A 17,261-nucleotide genomic window follows, 5' to 3' on the forward strand; every position below is an offset into this window, starting at 1 on the left:
TTTTACAACTCTAATAACCCATATTTATAGTGTAGGCATCATCGTTAGTCTAACTAATAGGATTAGATCATTTAAACACATCATTTAGAGTATTTTACATAAACTGTATGGACACCCGTAACATCCCAGGTGACGCATCGCCTGGTCTATCTCAGCTAAGGTTTTGAAGCCCCAGGCGACATGTCGCCTCCTAGGAGGCAACACATTGTCGATGCCTCTGATTTGGCACTCCAAGACTTTTCTCAAAACACCTCCAAATTCTCTCAAAATTTTTGGGAATGTTTGGATACCTCATTGTACCACTTTAGACCCATAAAAGTCACTTTTAAATGCCTTCTACACAATCTCATGATTTCACTTCTCCTTAAGTGAAAACCGTAAGAGTTTTCACTCAACGTGTAAACAACTTGTTGTCTGTATTTTTGCATCCAACATGTGGCAACTCACAATGAATGGCTCGGACGGTCATAGATGTCTTGAGAGTATGTTACCTCCTGAGGGCTCTATTCGAAGCGAATATCCTTTTAGGAGTTCGCCTGTCTTTGCCAGTGGGTAGATTACTCTTCGAGGCTTGCCCTCGGAGCTGGAGGTTCTCCAGCTGAGGCAATTAAGGCGAGGGTTCTCCTACCCTAGTCGTTTCCCAGGTCTGAGGTTTCGGTTCTCCAACCTAAGATAAGGCGCTAGGTGTCAGCCAGTGTGGATTTGCAGCGCCAGAGGATCATATGACAAGCTTTTTGGGCGATTCGTCAACAGTGTTGTCGAGTGTACGACTCGACAATTCTCACTCCCACTACGCTGTCTAACATGGAGGTACTTACAGGATGCCCTGACAGTACCCGGGCCATGTTCCCCATACAGTAGGTACCTTTCTGTGGTGGGCCCCATAGATCTCGCTTGGGCCGTGGTCTCTATTCAATGCAGCCCAATGTATTGAATTGGTATTAATCGCCCAATAATGGGAAGAATGTGTATTAATTATTGATGATTAGTATTAATGACCCCAGCCTCTATAAATAGTGTTGGGAGTCTCATTATAAATGGGTCAGTTTTTTAGAGAGAAAACACCTTGTACGTAGATCAATCTAAGTGTTGCCTGAGAATACACCATTGGAACTTGCCATCACAAGCTTCCAATCCTCTTAATACCAGAAACTCGTGGACTAAGGTTCTTTTATAACTTGTACCACGTAAAAATCCTTGTGTTCGCATTGCTTATTTCTTTAATCTTTCGTTTTAAGGTTGATAACGAAAAAGAAAGTCAACACAACTTAACCATTATATTTAACCAATCTCAACATTCCCCCACTTGGTTAAATATAATCCTCTCTTCTTTGCTTAACAATTTTGGTGCATAAAATAAAGTATCTTTCTATTTGAACATTATCTTAGTGAAAGTGTTACAAAGCCTTATCGAAGTCATCGGTGTCTAAAAGATTGAACCAAGTACTCCTTAATGATAAAACCAATAACACCTCACACATCTCCACTTGATCATTCATTTTCCCACTTTTCTCGCTTAGCACTCATATGGCCATGTGCTCATCCATTTCATGAACTTTCTGAGGAGAAACTTCAACTCCCATGAGAGGCGGCACCACCTCTAAGTTCACATAGGTGAAGTTCTTACAGCATCTTTGCTACCTTTAGAGCTGCTTGTTGCACACAACTGAACTTCATTAAAAGCCCTAGGCTTAACCCTCACTCGGTAGCAACCAACACTAACCATCCTTGGATGGAACTCGTGACTTTGTTAGTGTTTAAACAATTCACCCAATAACTTGTTCTTACCCATTGAAATCTTGCCCTTGATGTTTACAAGTTTGGAGTTGGGTTGCCATCATTGGTGAATATATTATTATAGGAGTTTTAGTCCCATCCCTTTTGAAGTGTAACTTACTAAACTCTTCGGAAAAGGTTTTTTTGTAAATGGATTCGCTAATTTCTCACGTGTCCTTATATATGAGATCGATATGATTCCTCCTCGAATCAATCGTCTCACATACTCATGTCTTAGACTTAAATGTCTAGAATTCTCATGCCATTATAAGCTCTAGCTAATATGTCTTGTTTATCTCCATTTGGATATTCCTCATGAAATCCCTAAGCCACTTGGCCACTTTGCCATTTTTCGTTTGCGCTATAAACCCATTCTCCATGGTTGAGTGTAATATATGTTTGTTTCATTGGGCCCTAAGAAACTGCTCCTCTTTTGAGCATAAACACCCAACCACTTGTGGAGAGATTATCTCCCACACTCGATATTCAACTTGCCTCAGAATATCCTTTAAGTATCTTAGAAAACATTGGAGATCTAGCTTCTTGGTCATCTCTAGGCACCCTAGAATTCTCTCAATTTGCCTTCCAATGTTCGATACTTAAATTGCTACTAAACCTACTTAGTTTACTAACCGCATATGCAATATTCGCCCTTGTACAATGAGCGGTGTACATTTAGACTCCCAAATGCACTTGCACATCAAGTTGAGACACCGCTCTAGCATTATTCTTTTCAAGTTTTATGCTTGAATCAAATGGTATATTCACCTCTTTGATTTTGAGATGACTAAACTAATCAAGCACTTTCTCAACAAAGTGAGCTTGACTTAAGGCATAACTCCCACTATTTCTTCTCCATTTTATAGCAAAAAAGGTATCGACCTCTAAAAGGTCCTTCCTTTAGAAAGTGGAAGATAGAAACATCTTCTTTTCTATTATGCCTCTCATCTCATTACTCAAAATCAACAATCTTCAATATATAGACACAGAAAGATGACATAGTCATCACAAGTCTTAGAGTATAAGCACTTGTCCATTATTATGTCTACACCCATCCAAAACAATAACTTTACCAAACTTCTCATTTTATTATTTCGGTGCTTGTTTTAAACCATATAATTATTTAATAAGCCTACACACTTTATGTTCATTTCTCCTTAGAACAAAACCCTCCGGTTGTTCTATATAAATCTCCTCATTGAGATCTCTATTTAGGAATGTCATTTGGACATCCATTTGATGAACATAAAGGTTATATATTGATGATAAGGAAAATAAAACTCTTTTTTTTTGTTGTCCTAGCAACTGGTGCATATGTGTCAAAATAATTGATTCATTCCTTTTGTTTAAACTCTTTAGCTACTCATCTAGCTTTGAAGGTTTGTATGTGTCATTGGTGTGATATTTCCTTGAAATACCCACTTGCACCCAATTGGTTATGAGCCTAGTGGAGGGTCTATGTTCCCATGTGTGGTTTGAAATAATTGAATATTCCTCATCATTTATTGCCTCCTTCCAAAAAGTGGAGTTTCTCGAAGACATTTCTTCTTGGTAGGTTTTGGGATCATCCTTAAATTGAAGAATAATATGAATTTATCATGTTACTTCTTATCTCTAGTTGAGAAAATTTCTCAATTGAACCCAAATTTTTAAGTCTTTGGCTTCTCCAAGGCAATGTTGGTTGCTCATCAATCTTTGGATCTTTCTCTTTAAGAGATTCTCCAACATCTGTGGGTGTTTTAGAGTTGCTATCACAATATAACATATTCTCAAAGAACTCCACTTCTCTTGATTGAATTATCACTTATACTCCATGTTTAATAGCCTATAGGCCTTGCTATTTAAGGCATAACCAACAAATGCACACTTTATGACCCTTGGACCCATCTTGGTCCTTTTAGGCTCTGTGCTCTTGCATTAATCAAGGCACCCCCACACTTTAAGATAGCCTAGGTTAGGCTTATTTCCTCTCCATAACTCATATAGAGATACATTATTCTTTTTCATAGGACCTCAATTCAATATATGCATGCAGCAAGAAAAGCTTCACCCCACAATTGATAACACAATTTAGCATGTAAAACCATAGAGTTAATCATCTCAAGATAGATCTTATTCTTTCTTTCAGCTATTCCATTTTGTTGTGGAGTGTATAGTGTAGTGCATTCATGTATATTTCCATGTTGTTCACAAAACACATTAAAATCATTTGAACAGTATTCACCACCTCTATCACTTCTAAGAGTCTTTACTTTCCTTTCCAATCGATTTTCTACTTCAGCTTTATAGACTTTAATTGCATTAAATGTCTCATCCTTACTCTTAAGTAAATACACATAAGTAAACCTAGAGCAATCATTTATAAAAGTCATGAAGTATCTATTTCCTCCTTTAGTCAATATGTCGTTCAATTCACATAAGTCACTATATAAAGTTTGAATATCTATCAACACTTAGAAAATATTTCTTTACCATATTAGATTTAACACATAATTCACATTTATCATGGTTATTCACATCACAATTAATCAATCCACATTTAACTACTCTTTTAATTGTGCTATAACCTATATGAGCAAGTCTATTATGCCACAAAGTAATAGAATTGGAATTAACCACATTGCAAGATTTAGATGCCATATCATTATTGTCACTATCAAGAGTATATAGTTTGATAATTCCATCACATGTATAGCCCTTTCCCGCAAAGGTGCCCAATTTAGTCAAAGTGAGTTTACCGCATTCAAATTCCATTTTGATACTGAATTTACTCAATAAACTTCCACTCACAATGTTTCTAGTCATATCGAGAACATAGAAAACATTAATTATGGTCACTTTCTTTCCATTAGTAAAGAACACATCAATGCAGCCCCTTCCAAGTACATTTGATTTCTTTTCATTTCCCATTTGAACCTCAAGTCCCACCTTTGCAATTTCAAAGGTTATGAAAAGAGTTTTATCATTTGTTGCATGAATGGTGGCACAAGTATCATACCACCATCCTTGCACCTTTCCTTGGGTTGCAATGATCTCAACATAAAATGCATTAGCCTTAGTTTCTTTACTTAGGTTTGTAATGATGTCAACATCAAATGCATTGACCTTAGTATCTTCACTGTCTTTTGCAATGATCTCATCATCAATTGCATTGACATGTTCACCTTCTCTTAAGGTTGCATTAGTCTTGTCACTACATGCACGAACCTTGTCAATTCCTTTTAGGGTTATCATACATTCCTCATCGAATGCATTATTCTCAATTAGGGTTACAATGCATTTCTCATTAAATGAATTAAATTTAATCAAAGTCACAAAGATCTCATCATCAATTAGAGTGACCAAATTAAATTCATTTAAAAGTGCAATGATCTCAACATCAATTGCTTTAACCCTAATCTTATTATGGTTAATTTTATAATTACCATATCTCACATGATGATCAATAACTTTACAAAAAAAACAAGTATAACAATCATGCTCGAATTATTCATTAACATTCACCATTGTACTCTTAATGTTAGCAATAAACTCAAACTCACAATGATATGGCAGCAAACACATTTCATTCAAATTCTTGAAATCTACACATTTAGAAATAATGAATTTGATGATATCAATCTCCTTCAGCATGTCATCCCATTAAGTTATCTCATCCTTTGTTGATGAAGACTTTGAATACATATCCACATTCATGTAGAGCATATCCATATAGAACTTTCTTTGTTCTTTCATGGTTATGTGTTCAACACAAACCAAATCTTGAAACAAGGAATTGAAGGTTGTAGAAAATGAACAAATTTCCCTCATTGTTGATTATGAAAAATACAAAAATAAAAGTAATTAGAAATAGATATTTTGATTTTTGATAATATATGGCTTTACTCTTTGCAAATCAACTATTAATAATGGGAATAGTTCAATATTTGAAACCCTAAATGCTATGCAAAAACCTTATTCAAAGTGTGAATACAATTCTTGATAATCAAACAAACATGTTCATAATATGAATGTCAATCTTGAATATAATAAACTAAATGATGATAAGATGAACTTAGAAACATTTAATCATAAATAATAAAAATGAAAAACACAATAGAGTAACACAGAACAAAGTTCGGGCTAGATAGATACAACCTTTGATTTAGAGCAACTTGAATCTTCAAACTTGGGGAACTTCTATGGCTTATACACAATAAGAATATTGTTTTCCAAAATCTCTATTCCAAGCCTACCCTTATTGCTTGAAGCTTCAACTAAGTAGAATGAGATTTAGGATTTAACAAGCCTTAAAACTCATGCAATTCAAGCAAAGCTTGATGAGTTTCTTGGAGAGGCCTTTGGTCCTTGAGAGCTAGAGAGAGAGAGGTTAGAGAGAGAGAGAGAGTTGAAGAGTGTGATCGAGGCTTTACAACTCTAATAACCAATATTTATAGTGTAGGCATCATCATTAGTCCAACCAATATGATTAGAGCATTCAAAACACATCATTTGGAGAATTTTATGTGACACCCGTAACAGCCCAGACGATGCGTCACCTAGTTTGTCTCAGCTAGGGTTTTGAAGCCCTAGGTGATGTGTCGCCTCCTAGGAGGTGACACATCACTTATGCATCTAATTTGGCACTCCAAGACTTATCTCAAAACACCTCCAAATACTCCCAAATTTTTTGAGAATATTTGGATACCCCATTGTATCACTTTAGACCCATAAAATTCACTTTTAGATGCCTTCTATACAATCTCATGTTTTCACTTCTCCTTAAGTGAAAATAGTTAAGAGTTTTTCACATCAACATGTAAACATCTTAACCATTGTATTTAATCAATCTCAACATCATTTTCTTCAAAGGCATTTGTCTCAAATTACCACGATGATTAAAATAATTATTTTGGAGAAAATTAATTAAGGTAAAACATTTAGGTCGAATATGACCTTTCACTCCACAGAAATGACAAATTTGAATAAAATAACCAGTTTTTTTTTTATTCTGAAACTTTTTGGTCTGTTTCTCAACTGTTGTGATAGATTGAGAAGTTGAGGCCACATAAGTCTGAGTTGTTCCAGAAAAAGGTCAGTAGTCAAAACAACAGGAATATTTCCATAAATAAAAATTGTTTTTCCTTTAGGTTTAGATCCATTTGATCCTAACCCAGAAAAATCACAAGCTTTTTGACCTACAAGTAGAACATGATCGAAAACCATAGATCTAAGATTAAACTTTTTGACACCTTCCACCATATGATCAACGATATTAGAAAAATATTTGATTTCATAATCTTTAGCAACAATATCAATTTCATATTTTTTAACAAAAGATTCAAGTTCTTCATTTAACTTTTTGAGAACTTTGATATTGTTTGCCATCAAATGATTATTTGTACACACTTTCAACCGTTGATCAAGCATGCTTTTGTATGATTCTTTCAAGGAATCCTCATCCAAATCAGATTCATTCGAATCACCATTGGAACCCTCATCTGTTGAAATAGTATTATTTAAACAGACAACATTCTCATTCACCTGCACAGAAAGTGGTAAGCAAGAAAAAATAGAAGTTAAGTGAAGATTAGAATTTTCTTCCTCATCACTACTTTCGGAACCCTGGTCACTCCAAGTGGCTGCCATGACCTTCTTATTTTTCTTTAAGGTATTGGCACATTCAGATTGAATATGTCAAAAATCTTCACACACTCTGCATTGAATACTTTTTTTATTGGTGGATTCAAAATGCTTGGAAAAATTATTACCTTTGGAGGATTTAGATATGTTTTTCTTGTTACCAATCTTTTTCATAAACTTCTTGTAACGCCCTGGATAGCCAAGACCATTACACTATATATTCAAATAGTGATGGACTTGCTAATCAAGTCATTTGGATATAAACGTGTAGCTAAGGACAATTATCGGATTAGGGTGTAAAGATTTTGATCGTAGAAATAGTTGTTTTCATTAAAAAGTGTAAGTCTGTACATGGGATCCCGAAAATAGAATTACAATGCATTTACAACATCAAAATTAATTACAACATAGGTTGACCTAGGCGGAAAAATTAAGTTTTTGGTTGTAGTCCTTATTGATCCCTCGGTCGTAGCGGTCGAGCAGCTGCAAATGTACAAGCCACCCCTAAAGCTCTCCAACTCATGGTTGGTCCAGCTTTCCCTTTCCCTTGCCTGCACCACATAGAACCCATGAGCCAAGGCTCAGCAAGAAAACTTAAATCAATATATTCAACAAACAACATAGTAATAACAATAGGCTTAGCAGTAATATTCTGCTTATTCAAACACATAATTCGGTTTAACAATCAATACAATTTAGACAAGTGCAATTGGCACTTCTTGTATATTTAGGTGAAGTTCAAGCCTGGCTCTATAATGCCTTACTACCCAGGGACCGTTACGTTGTGAATTTTAAACAGTGCAAAACTCGTTAACCGAGCCATTTGGCCATAATCGTGTAATTAAATGTTATTAACAGTTTAGGGTTAAAAATTCTGGTTAAAGATACAACGTTTCACTAAAACGTTTACTGTATACATTGGGATCCCAAAATACATTTTAAAGGTTAATTACAATAAAATATTTACAACCAGCCGACCAAAGCGGAAAAATAGGATTTAACCCTAGTTCCTCATTAAACCCTCGGCCATGGTGGTCGAGCAGCCGCATATGTACACATCATTACCTAAGCTCTTTAACTCAAGGATGGTCCACCTTTCTTTTACCTTTACATGCACCACATAGCACCTGTGAGCTGAAGCTCAACAAGAAAACTCAATATGCTCATGAACAGGTAATAACGTGTCACTGAATCATAATAGGCATGCCTAGCAATAATAGTCGTATTCATGCATGCAGACAAGTCCAAACAAAGGAATGTGGGCCTTGCCTTTCTATATGGATGACTATCCAGTCAATCCTAAGTGAATATCAATAATGATTTTGGTAATCATGTTGGGGCTTGTAGCCCAATCAGATAAGTGACTAAGGAGTCACGAACTTGGGTTCCACACCCTAACTAGATAAGCGACTCTGGAGTCACAAACTTGGGTTCCACACCCTAACCAGATAAGTGACTATGGAGTCACAAACTTGGGTTCCACACCCTAGCCATGTGACATTACAGTCACCTGAGCCTTTTGGCTCTGGCTCTAAGTAACTAGCCTTTAGACTAGACAAGCGCTTTTGATTTCATCGAACTTAGGGTCGGTCAAGCATTTCATGCGTATGTTGATAAGGATTATGATGATTAGATCTAATAATTTCGGCATGTGTTAAACACATTAATGCCGTTCTTGACTCTTAAGCCAATACCATACAACCAGTGCTCATATCACTGCTAAACTTGACTAATAAGTCACAGCTTCATGATCAATACTGTCACCATTGTCGTTTCTGACTATGGAGTCAGTTCCAGTCACAAGTAAGCAATTAACCCAGGTGTATATCATATGTCAAATATCCAAATATAAGGCATTCAGCATGCTTAATCAATAATCACAAGCATAATAATAATCATGCACAATTACAGAGACTCAAGCTCTAATCAATCTCATATTCAACATTCATGCCATGCCCTAATCACATGTGTCTTATGCATCACATGTATCACATATTGGGTGCAGTTTTCTTACCATTGGTCCAAGCAAAGGTTACTAATAAACGAGCCATAAGCACGATCATGTTTCCAAGCCCCTAGCGATAACCTAGTCACAACCATTATATAGAATCCCATCAAAAAGGGTAAATAAATACTTCCAGACCAAGTCCTAGCCTCCGGGATGTCGAATCCTACCAAACCGGGTAGTAGGCATGTAAATAGGGCGGGTCTGCCCCGCCCCGATTAGTTTCTTGGAGCGGGGCGGGTCGCCCCGCCTCGTCTTAATCGGGGTGGATTTGCCCCCCTTTTTTTTAAGAAACATTAAATTTTAATTTTAGAATTCTCTTTAAACTTAAATTTTTTTTTTATTACAATTATTATTTTTTACATCAACTACACCTTCAAATATTTTATTTTATTTTTATTTTATAATTTACAAAAATAATTACAAGAATAAGGATGAATTAAATAAATCATATTTTTCAATATTACAATTCTTTCATATAGTAGTTATGGAATAATTTTTTATTTTTTTTTATAAATCTTACACCTAAAGTCTATTTACAATTAAGGATATTCTAAACCACATATAAAATGTTAATTTTACATATTATGCATGTAACGCCCTACTTCCTTAAAGCCGTTACTAGGTGGGTTTTAAAATGAAAAATGTGCAATAAACTCGCTAACTGAGGTTTTTAAAACAAAAGTGTGACTAAGCAAAAGTTAAGGCTGTAATCTTTAAAAATGCGTTGTTTCATTGAAAACTTCTAGTATTTAACATCTGGGATCCCAAAATAAGGTTTGAAAACTAGTCACAACTTAAAATAAGTTTACAGTCGATTAATTATTAAAATCACAGATTAATACAACCATTTCTCAAATAAACCCCCAACCAAAGCAGTCGGGCAGGCCAAACATGTACGCGTCGCTTCACGCTCTCCGTACTCATGGCTGGTTGACTCAATCTTTGCCCTTACCTGCAACACAGAGCACCCGTGAGCCGAAGCCCAGCAAGAAAACTCATACAATATATAACATATGCGGATTATATGGTTAACATATCAGATTATCCACAGATAAATGAGTATTCCATCAAACTAAACAAACACGGCCATGCCGTCCCAGAGGCATTACCTAAGCCTAGGGTCTCGGTCCTCACCGTAAGGATATCCCCTGTATCCATTGGGGTCCCACCCTGTCTACAAGCACTTCACACGCTAAGTGTTACTTCCGGCCCCACTGCCATTCTCGGCCTTTCGACGTTCTCAGCTCCCTTGTCGTTCCCGGCTCCGTTGCCGTTCCCGGCTCCGTTGCCGTTCCCGGCTCCTTTGCCATTCATTCTTACTATAATCACAAATAGCATAAATCAAATAACATTCAAACATATATCAATTCAATTAAGTGTGCACCCTAACATGTAATGCAATATAGGGCCGTGCCCTGATATCAATTCAATTAAGTCTGCACCCTAACATGTAATGCAATATAGGGCCGTGCCCTGATATCAATTCAATTAAGTCTGCACCCTAACATGTAATGCAATATAGGGTCGTGCCCTGCAATCACACTATGGGCCCATGCCCTGTCCTACGGGTGCTATAGTTTTCTTACCTGTCAATTTGATAGCTTTCAACACTTGACTCCTTGAGCACGATCCCACTCGAGCCCTAGCGCACACCTAAACACAGCCATAGGTCAAAGTCATCACCGAACCTCAAGTCCGAAAACCTAGCCTCGGGACCAATCCCGAGCCCCCCGGGAAGTCCTAGATCCACAAAACAAGATGGTGGAATCAAACCCTGAACCCTAGGTCAAAATCCCTTAAAAATAACCCAAAAACCCCTTTCTGGGAACAGGGTAGCGCTACAGCGCTCAAAAGAGAGCGCTATAGCGCTACAAGCAGAACCGCACCACCCAGAAACAGGGCCTAGCGCTACAGTGCCCAAAGACTAGCGCTGTAGCGCTAGTTGCAAGCAGGCAACACCAGTTTTCTTTTTCTACGATTTCTTTGAGCCAATCTCAACCCAAACTTCCCCAATTCTTTACCAAACTCAAAATCAAGCTTATAAACACTCTCCACTCATCCCAAGCATCCCCAAATCTCAAAACCCAAGCTCATGCATCCCAAATTTCAAGATTCACCATAGATGAACCCTAAACCCATAAATTCAGTCAAACATCAAGTTAAAGGCTTAGAATTCATACCGTTGATGCAATTTCGACTTTGATTCAACTCCTAGACCTCCTTAGCTTTCTCTTCTCAAAGCTTGCCCAGAAATTCCCCTAAGATTCCCATCAATCCAGCTTAGATACATAGCCCAAACCAGTCAAAACCCAAAACTGAAAACTCTAAAAACTTACCTCAAACATTGATGTGATCTTGCTAATCCCTTGCCAAATCTTCAAGCCTAGCTTAGGATCCTTGATGCTCAGCCTATCCTAGCTCTCCTCTGAGCTTTTCCCCAAGAAATTTGAAGAGAAATGGTGTTAGAAACCTCAAACCGCCTCTTTTAGGAAAACCCTCTGTTTTTCTCTCTTTTCTTCCTTTTTCTTTCTTTTCTTCCACAGCCATCACACTCTCTCTATAAATCCCACTAAGTATATAAAGCCCCAATATACTAATCTTTAAGAAGCCAATTGATCAAAATGCCCTCCCTACTAATTCTAAACCTTTTTGTCCAAGTAGGGCCATTTTAGTCATTTTACCCAATTCCCGCTAATTCCTCAAGTGTCTCTAATATTTTCCCGTTGCTTCCCAATACTTGATAAATCACCAAATAATATTCCTCGATATCAAAATAGACCCCAATATACTCATCAGATTCCTATTTATACCCCAGGCTTGCCCCGAGCTGGGTATAAATCCCTGCCTTGACTTTTCCGCTAGTCTGCTCTCTCTGGGATCGTCTCGAGTCACAAATCACAGGTACATCCACATCACAATGTGGTCTCAACAATCAGCACATATCAATACAGTTATGCCCAAAATGGCCAAAATTACAATTATGCCCTTCTAACACAATCAGGGCCTACATGCATACTAATACACATAGTCATGCATCTCAAATAGTCAAATAGTCATATAACATGCTTTAAATCATAACCATACATTCGACTCATAAAAATCACACATAAATTCCATTATGCCCTCCTAGCACACTAATCAAGGCCCTTAAGCCTTATTAGCGATTTTGGGTCGTTACCTCATGAAAACAACTCTGTCATCTCATGAAACACTTCCAACTTGTCACACAATTTTTGTAATGCCCCAAATTTCCTAATAAGGTTTAGGACCTTGATTAGGAGGCCGGGAGGGCCATAATTGATTTATTATGATATTTAATGAATATATGCATGTTTACGTGAATTATATTATTATATGATGGTAAATGCATGCATATGGGCGTATTTATTATTATAAGGGTATTTTGGTAATTTGGCCATTGTGGGCATAGTTGTGTATTTTGGGTGCATGATTGTGATTAATTAATATAGCCACATTATAAGGTGGATTGGTTCGAGCTTTTCGACATGAGACGATCATGAGATGTAAGAGTTCGGTCTAGTCATAATGGGTTTAAGTTCGGGGCTCGGGGTGAGTCTCGGGGCGAATTTAATGATTAGAGCATTACCGGGAATTAAAGGGTAATGGGATATGATTTATTGGTATTTGGTAATATTGAGAATAGTGGGAATTGGAGAGCGTTAATTATAATTAACGAGATAGGCGGGAAAGGACGGTTTTACCCTCGGAAGCTTTTAGAGGGGTTTATTGGCTTAGGGGCATTATGGTCTTTTGACCTTAAGGATTTATATCAGCCTAAGGGAGTTTTGGAAGGCTGTGGAAACAGAATAAAACAGAGCCAACCTCATCCTTTCTTCCTTTCTCTCCCGTACAAACTTTCCATCATCCTTCTCTTTGAATTTTGAGAGCCATCTTGAGGAGTTAAGCATGGAGATCAAAGGGGGAAGCTAGGGAACTTGTCACAGCCAGTAAAGGGGATTCAAAACCATGTTTGAGGTGAGTTCCAGTTATAAATTTAATGGTGTGCTCTGTTTTTGAGTTAAGTTTTGAATTTCTTAAGATTTTAAGCTTAGAATTGGACTTTGTGAATTGTTGAGCTTTTGGTTGGTTTGAGCTTCAGGTTTTGGTGGTTTTGGACCATTGGGAAGTTTGGTAACTTTGGTTTGGTGATTTGGAGATGTTTAGATGGGTTTTTGGAAGGTTTTAGAAGTGGAAAAACGAAGAAAAATGGCTGGTGCGAAGTTGGGCCGCGGCCCTAACTTGAAGAAGGTGGTGGAGGCTCTATCAGGGGGGCGGGCCGCAGCATGGTCCATGTAGGGCCGCGGCCCTTAAGGGAAAAATTTCCCAAAAATGTTTTTTTGTGATGGAAACTTAACTCTAAGGGCCTAGAATCGATCCTACTACTTAGTTGAGTGGGATTCGATGTTCCGGAGGCTTGGGTTGGGTTTGGAAGTATTTAATTACTCATTTTGATAAGGTTTTATGTTTGGTTATGACTAGGTGACCGCTAAAGGGCTTAAAGGTTGATCGTTCTCAAAGGTCGTTTCTTTTATTAATTCTCGCTCGAACCCAAGGTAAGAAAACTGCACCCTGTGTATATGTGACATGCATGGCTATTATAGATGCATGTTGGTTGATTATTGAGCATGACATGCATGGCTATTATGATGCATGTTGGTTGGCTATTGAGTATGACATGCATGGTTATTCTTGATGCATGTTGGATGTTTAAATGTAAACATTGATAGCATAGTGAATGCCTGGCAATCTTGCCCATTTGCATATGATGATTAATGAGGCATGCTGGATGATTAAGTGTGATGCATGTGATGCACGAGAAACATATGATTAGGGCATGCCATGAGTGATGAATATGAGCTTGGCCAGAGCTTGAGTCTCTGAGTTTGTGCATGATCATGATTATGCTAGCAACTGTTTAGTAAGCATGCTGAATGCCCTATTCTTGGATAACTGGCATATGATACATATTGATAGCATTGCTTACTTGTGCATGGTACTGACTAATTAGTCAGATTTGGCAAAGGGGCTAGTATCAACTGTGAAGCTGTGACTTATGAGTCAGGTTCGACAGTGATACTGGGCACTGATCACGATGCACTGACTCTTCAGTCAGAATTGGCAAAGGTGTTGGTATCAGCTGTGAAGCTGTGACTTATGAGTCAGGTTCGGCGGTGATACGGGGCACTGGTCACGTTGCACTGACTCATCAGTCAGAATTGGCAAAGGTGTTGGTATCAGCTGTGAAGCTGTGACTTATGAGTCAGGTTCGGCGGTGATACTGGACACTGGTCACATAGCGCTGACTGATTAGTCAGAACGGTCTTAGCGTGGTTCACGCAAGCCAACGGAGATTAGATCTAATCGACCATCAGCATTGAATGGCTCAAAGAGCATTAATGCAAGACCGACCTCGAGGGTCGATGAATGAAATAAATGCTTGGAGGCTGGTGGCTTACCTAGCAGCCACTCTCCCTCTTGAATCATGTGATGTTCACTCATTGGTTTGGAAGCTTTATGCTCCATGTGATTATAATGATAATCATTTGATAATGCATATGTATAGTGTTATGTTTTCTTGCTGGGCTTCGGCTCACGGGTGCTATGTGGTGCAGGTAAAGGAAAGAGGAAGCTGGACCATCCTTGAGTTGAAGAGCTTAGGTGACGATGTGTACATATGCAGCTGCTCGACCGCCACGGCCGAGGTTTAAAGTGGAACTAGGGTTGAACCCTGTTTTGCCGCTTAGAACGGCCTGTTGTAAATATTTTCTGTAATAAACTCTGAAATTTGTATTTTCGGGATCCCAATGAATATATTAAACGTTCTAGTGAAACGTTACATCTTAACCAAAATGTTTAATCCCTAAGTCGCTAATCACACTTAGTTCACGATTTTGGCCAAATGACTCGATTAGCGAGTTTAGCACTGTTTACAAGGCACACCGTAACAGTCCCAGGATTTGGGGCGTTACAATTTTTGAGCTCTAATCCAATCATCTTCTGATGGCGCATATCTAACATACCTTGAATCACGTAGTTTTAATCGTTCAAATACTCTATTGTACAATAAAGCTATGTTGAGCATCAAGTATGTTGAATTCCACCTTGTTTGACAATCAAGTGATAACTTTTTAGTACATGTCACTTCAAGAGAATGAGCAGTGTCCTCAAATTTCTCATACGTCTTGGGTGTGCCCGACCAATAAGCAACACTGTCTCGAATCTTGTCAATGCTATCACCAATAACAGACAAGCCATCCTTGACAATAAGATTCAAAATATGCGCACAACAACGCATGTGAAGTAGGTTTCCTTTTAAAATGAAACAATTTGAATTAAATTTTTCCTTCAAAAGTGGAATCATTGCATCGTTAGTTGTACAATTATCCACAATCACTGTACTAATCTTGTCTTCAATATTCCATTCAGACAGACATGAACTCAATGTATCAGTAAGTGTTACAGCATCATGTGGGCATGGTACATACTTAAAACTTATCATCCTACTATGCAACTTCCAAGAGTCATCTATGAAATGAGCTGTCACAATCATATATCCCCTCTTTTGATGATTGGCAGTCCACATATCAGTGGTTATAGCTATTCTACTTCTATTCTTCTCCAAAATTTGGCTACATTTTTCCTTCTCAACCTTGTACATTTTAAAAATATCATACCTAATTGTATTCCTTGAAAACATTTTAAACATAGGGCAAAGAGTATTTGAATAGTTTATAAAACCACTATGCTCAACCATCGATAAAGGGTATTCATGTAGAATGATCATTTGAGCTAACTTTTTTCTCCCTAGTTCAGGATCAAAATTGTAAGTTGTGACTGAAGGACTAGCATTAGGATTAGGATTCATGGCAAGTTGTTCCTTTATTACTGGGCATCTTTTCACATGATCAAGCAAATGTTTAGTCCCATTACTACTCTCTCCCCCTAATTTCCTCCCACAATGGTTACAAACTGCCTTCAGTTTACCATCAATTTTTTGCAATGTAAAATGATCCCATGCAGGAGATGTTCTCTTTCTTTTAGTACTTCTACTCTCACTTTCATCTCTTGTATTTCCTAAAGATTGTGCCTCTTGTGTATGTGTTGAATGAACATAATCAACATCATCGACAAAATTAGATTCGATAACATCTTGGGTAGACATGTTTAGTGTTTGATCTAACCTACATTATATCCACATAGCAATTAGGAATTGCTTGGCTCCAAAAATATTATACATATGTATAAATATAACTTAAAGATTACAACACATAAATTCTAACCAGTAAAGACTTTGACCAAGAAAATAGTGCCACTGATAGTCCTAATGAAACAGAATCCGCAGGGGTCCCTGAGTAGAAGAATCATCATGAAACCTATTATTATCAATGACCCCACCAAAACACAAAACAAAAGTACACATAGCAGAACATAACATTAAGTTTTTTATTTATTTAAGATTGTTTTGCATTTATTTAAGTTCTAGCAAAACACAACAGAACAGAACAGAAGAATTTCATGTCTCATGAATCAAAGATGAACAGTACCAAGGCCTAAAATTACAGCACCGATTGAACATTTATGGCTCAACTCAAACTTCCAAAAATAATAAATGTCAAGGAAATAACATATAGATAGATATATGATAGTCATAAAGTCAGCAATGAAACGTAAATAACACACAAGTAACTTGTTTGAGAATTTGTTTGGTTTCTTAAAAGTCAAGCTTTCCAACACCAACATATTTGTGTCAAATTTCAATTACTGATGTAATGTAAACACAAAATAATATTAGTCATCAAGATCATGATGATGATGATGATGATGGTGGTGGTGA

The 17,261-nt window shown here is 37.4% G+C and overlaps 1 protein-coding gene across 1 annotated transcript; it reads right to left on the reverse strand.

The window, feature by feature from the left end:
• Window positions 1–15,392: 15,392 nt before the first annotated feature.
• LOC133806030 (zinc finger BED domain-containing protein RICESLEEPER 2-like) lies at window positions 15,393–16,589 on the reverse strand. Its single transcript, XM_062244166.1, has one exon. It carries the CDS (start codon window positions 16,587–16,589, stop codon window positions 15,393–15,395), a length of 1,197 nt encoding a protein of 398 aa, XP_062100150.1.
• Between the last annotated feature and the right edge of the window lie 672 nt (window positions 16,590–17,261).

This window comes from Humulus lupulus, chromosome X, assembly GCF_963169125.1.
Source record: "Humulus lupulus chromosome X, drHumLupu1.1, whole genome shotgun sequence".
Taxonomy (NCBI): Eukaryota; Viridiplantae; Streptophyta; class Magnoliopsida; order Rosales; family Cannabaceae; genus Humulus; species Humulus lupulus.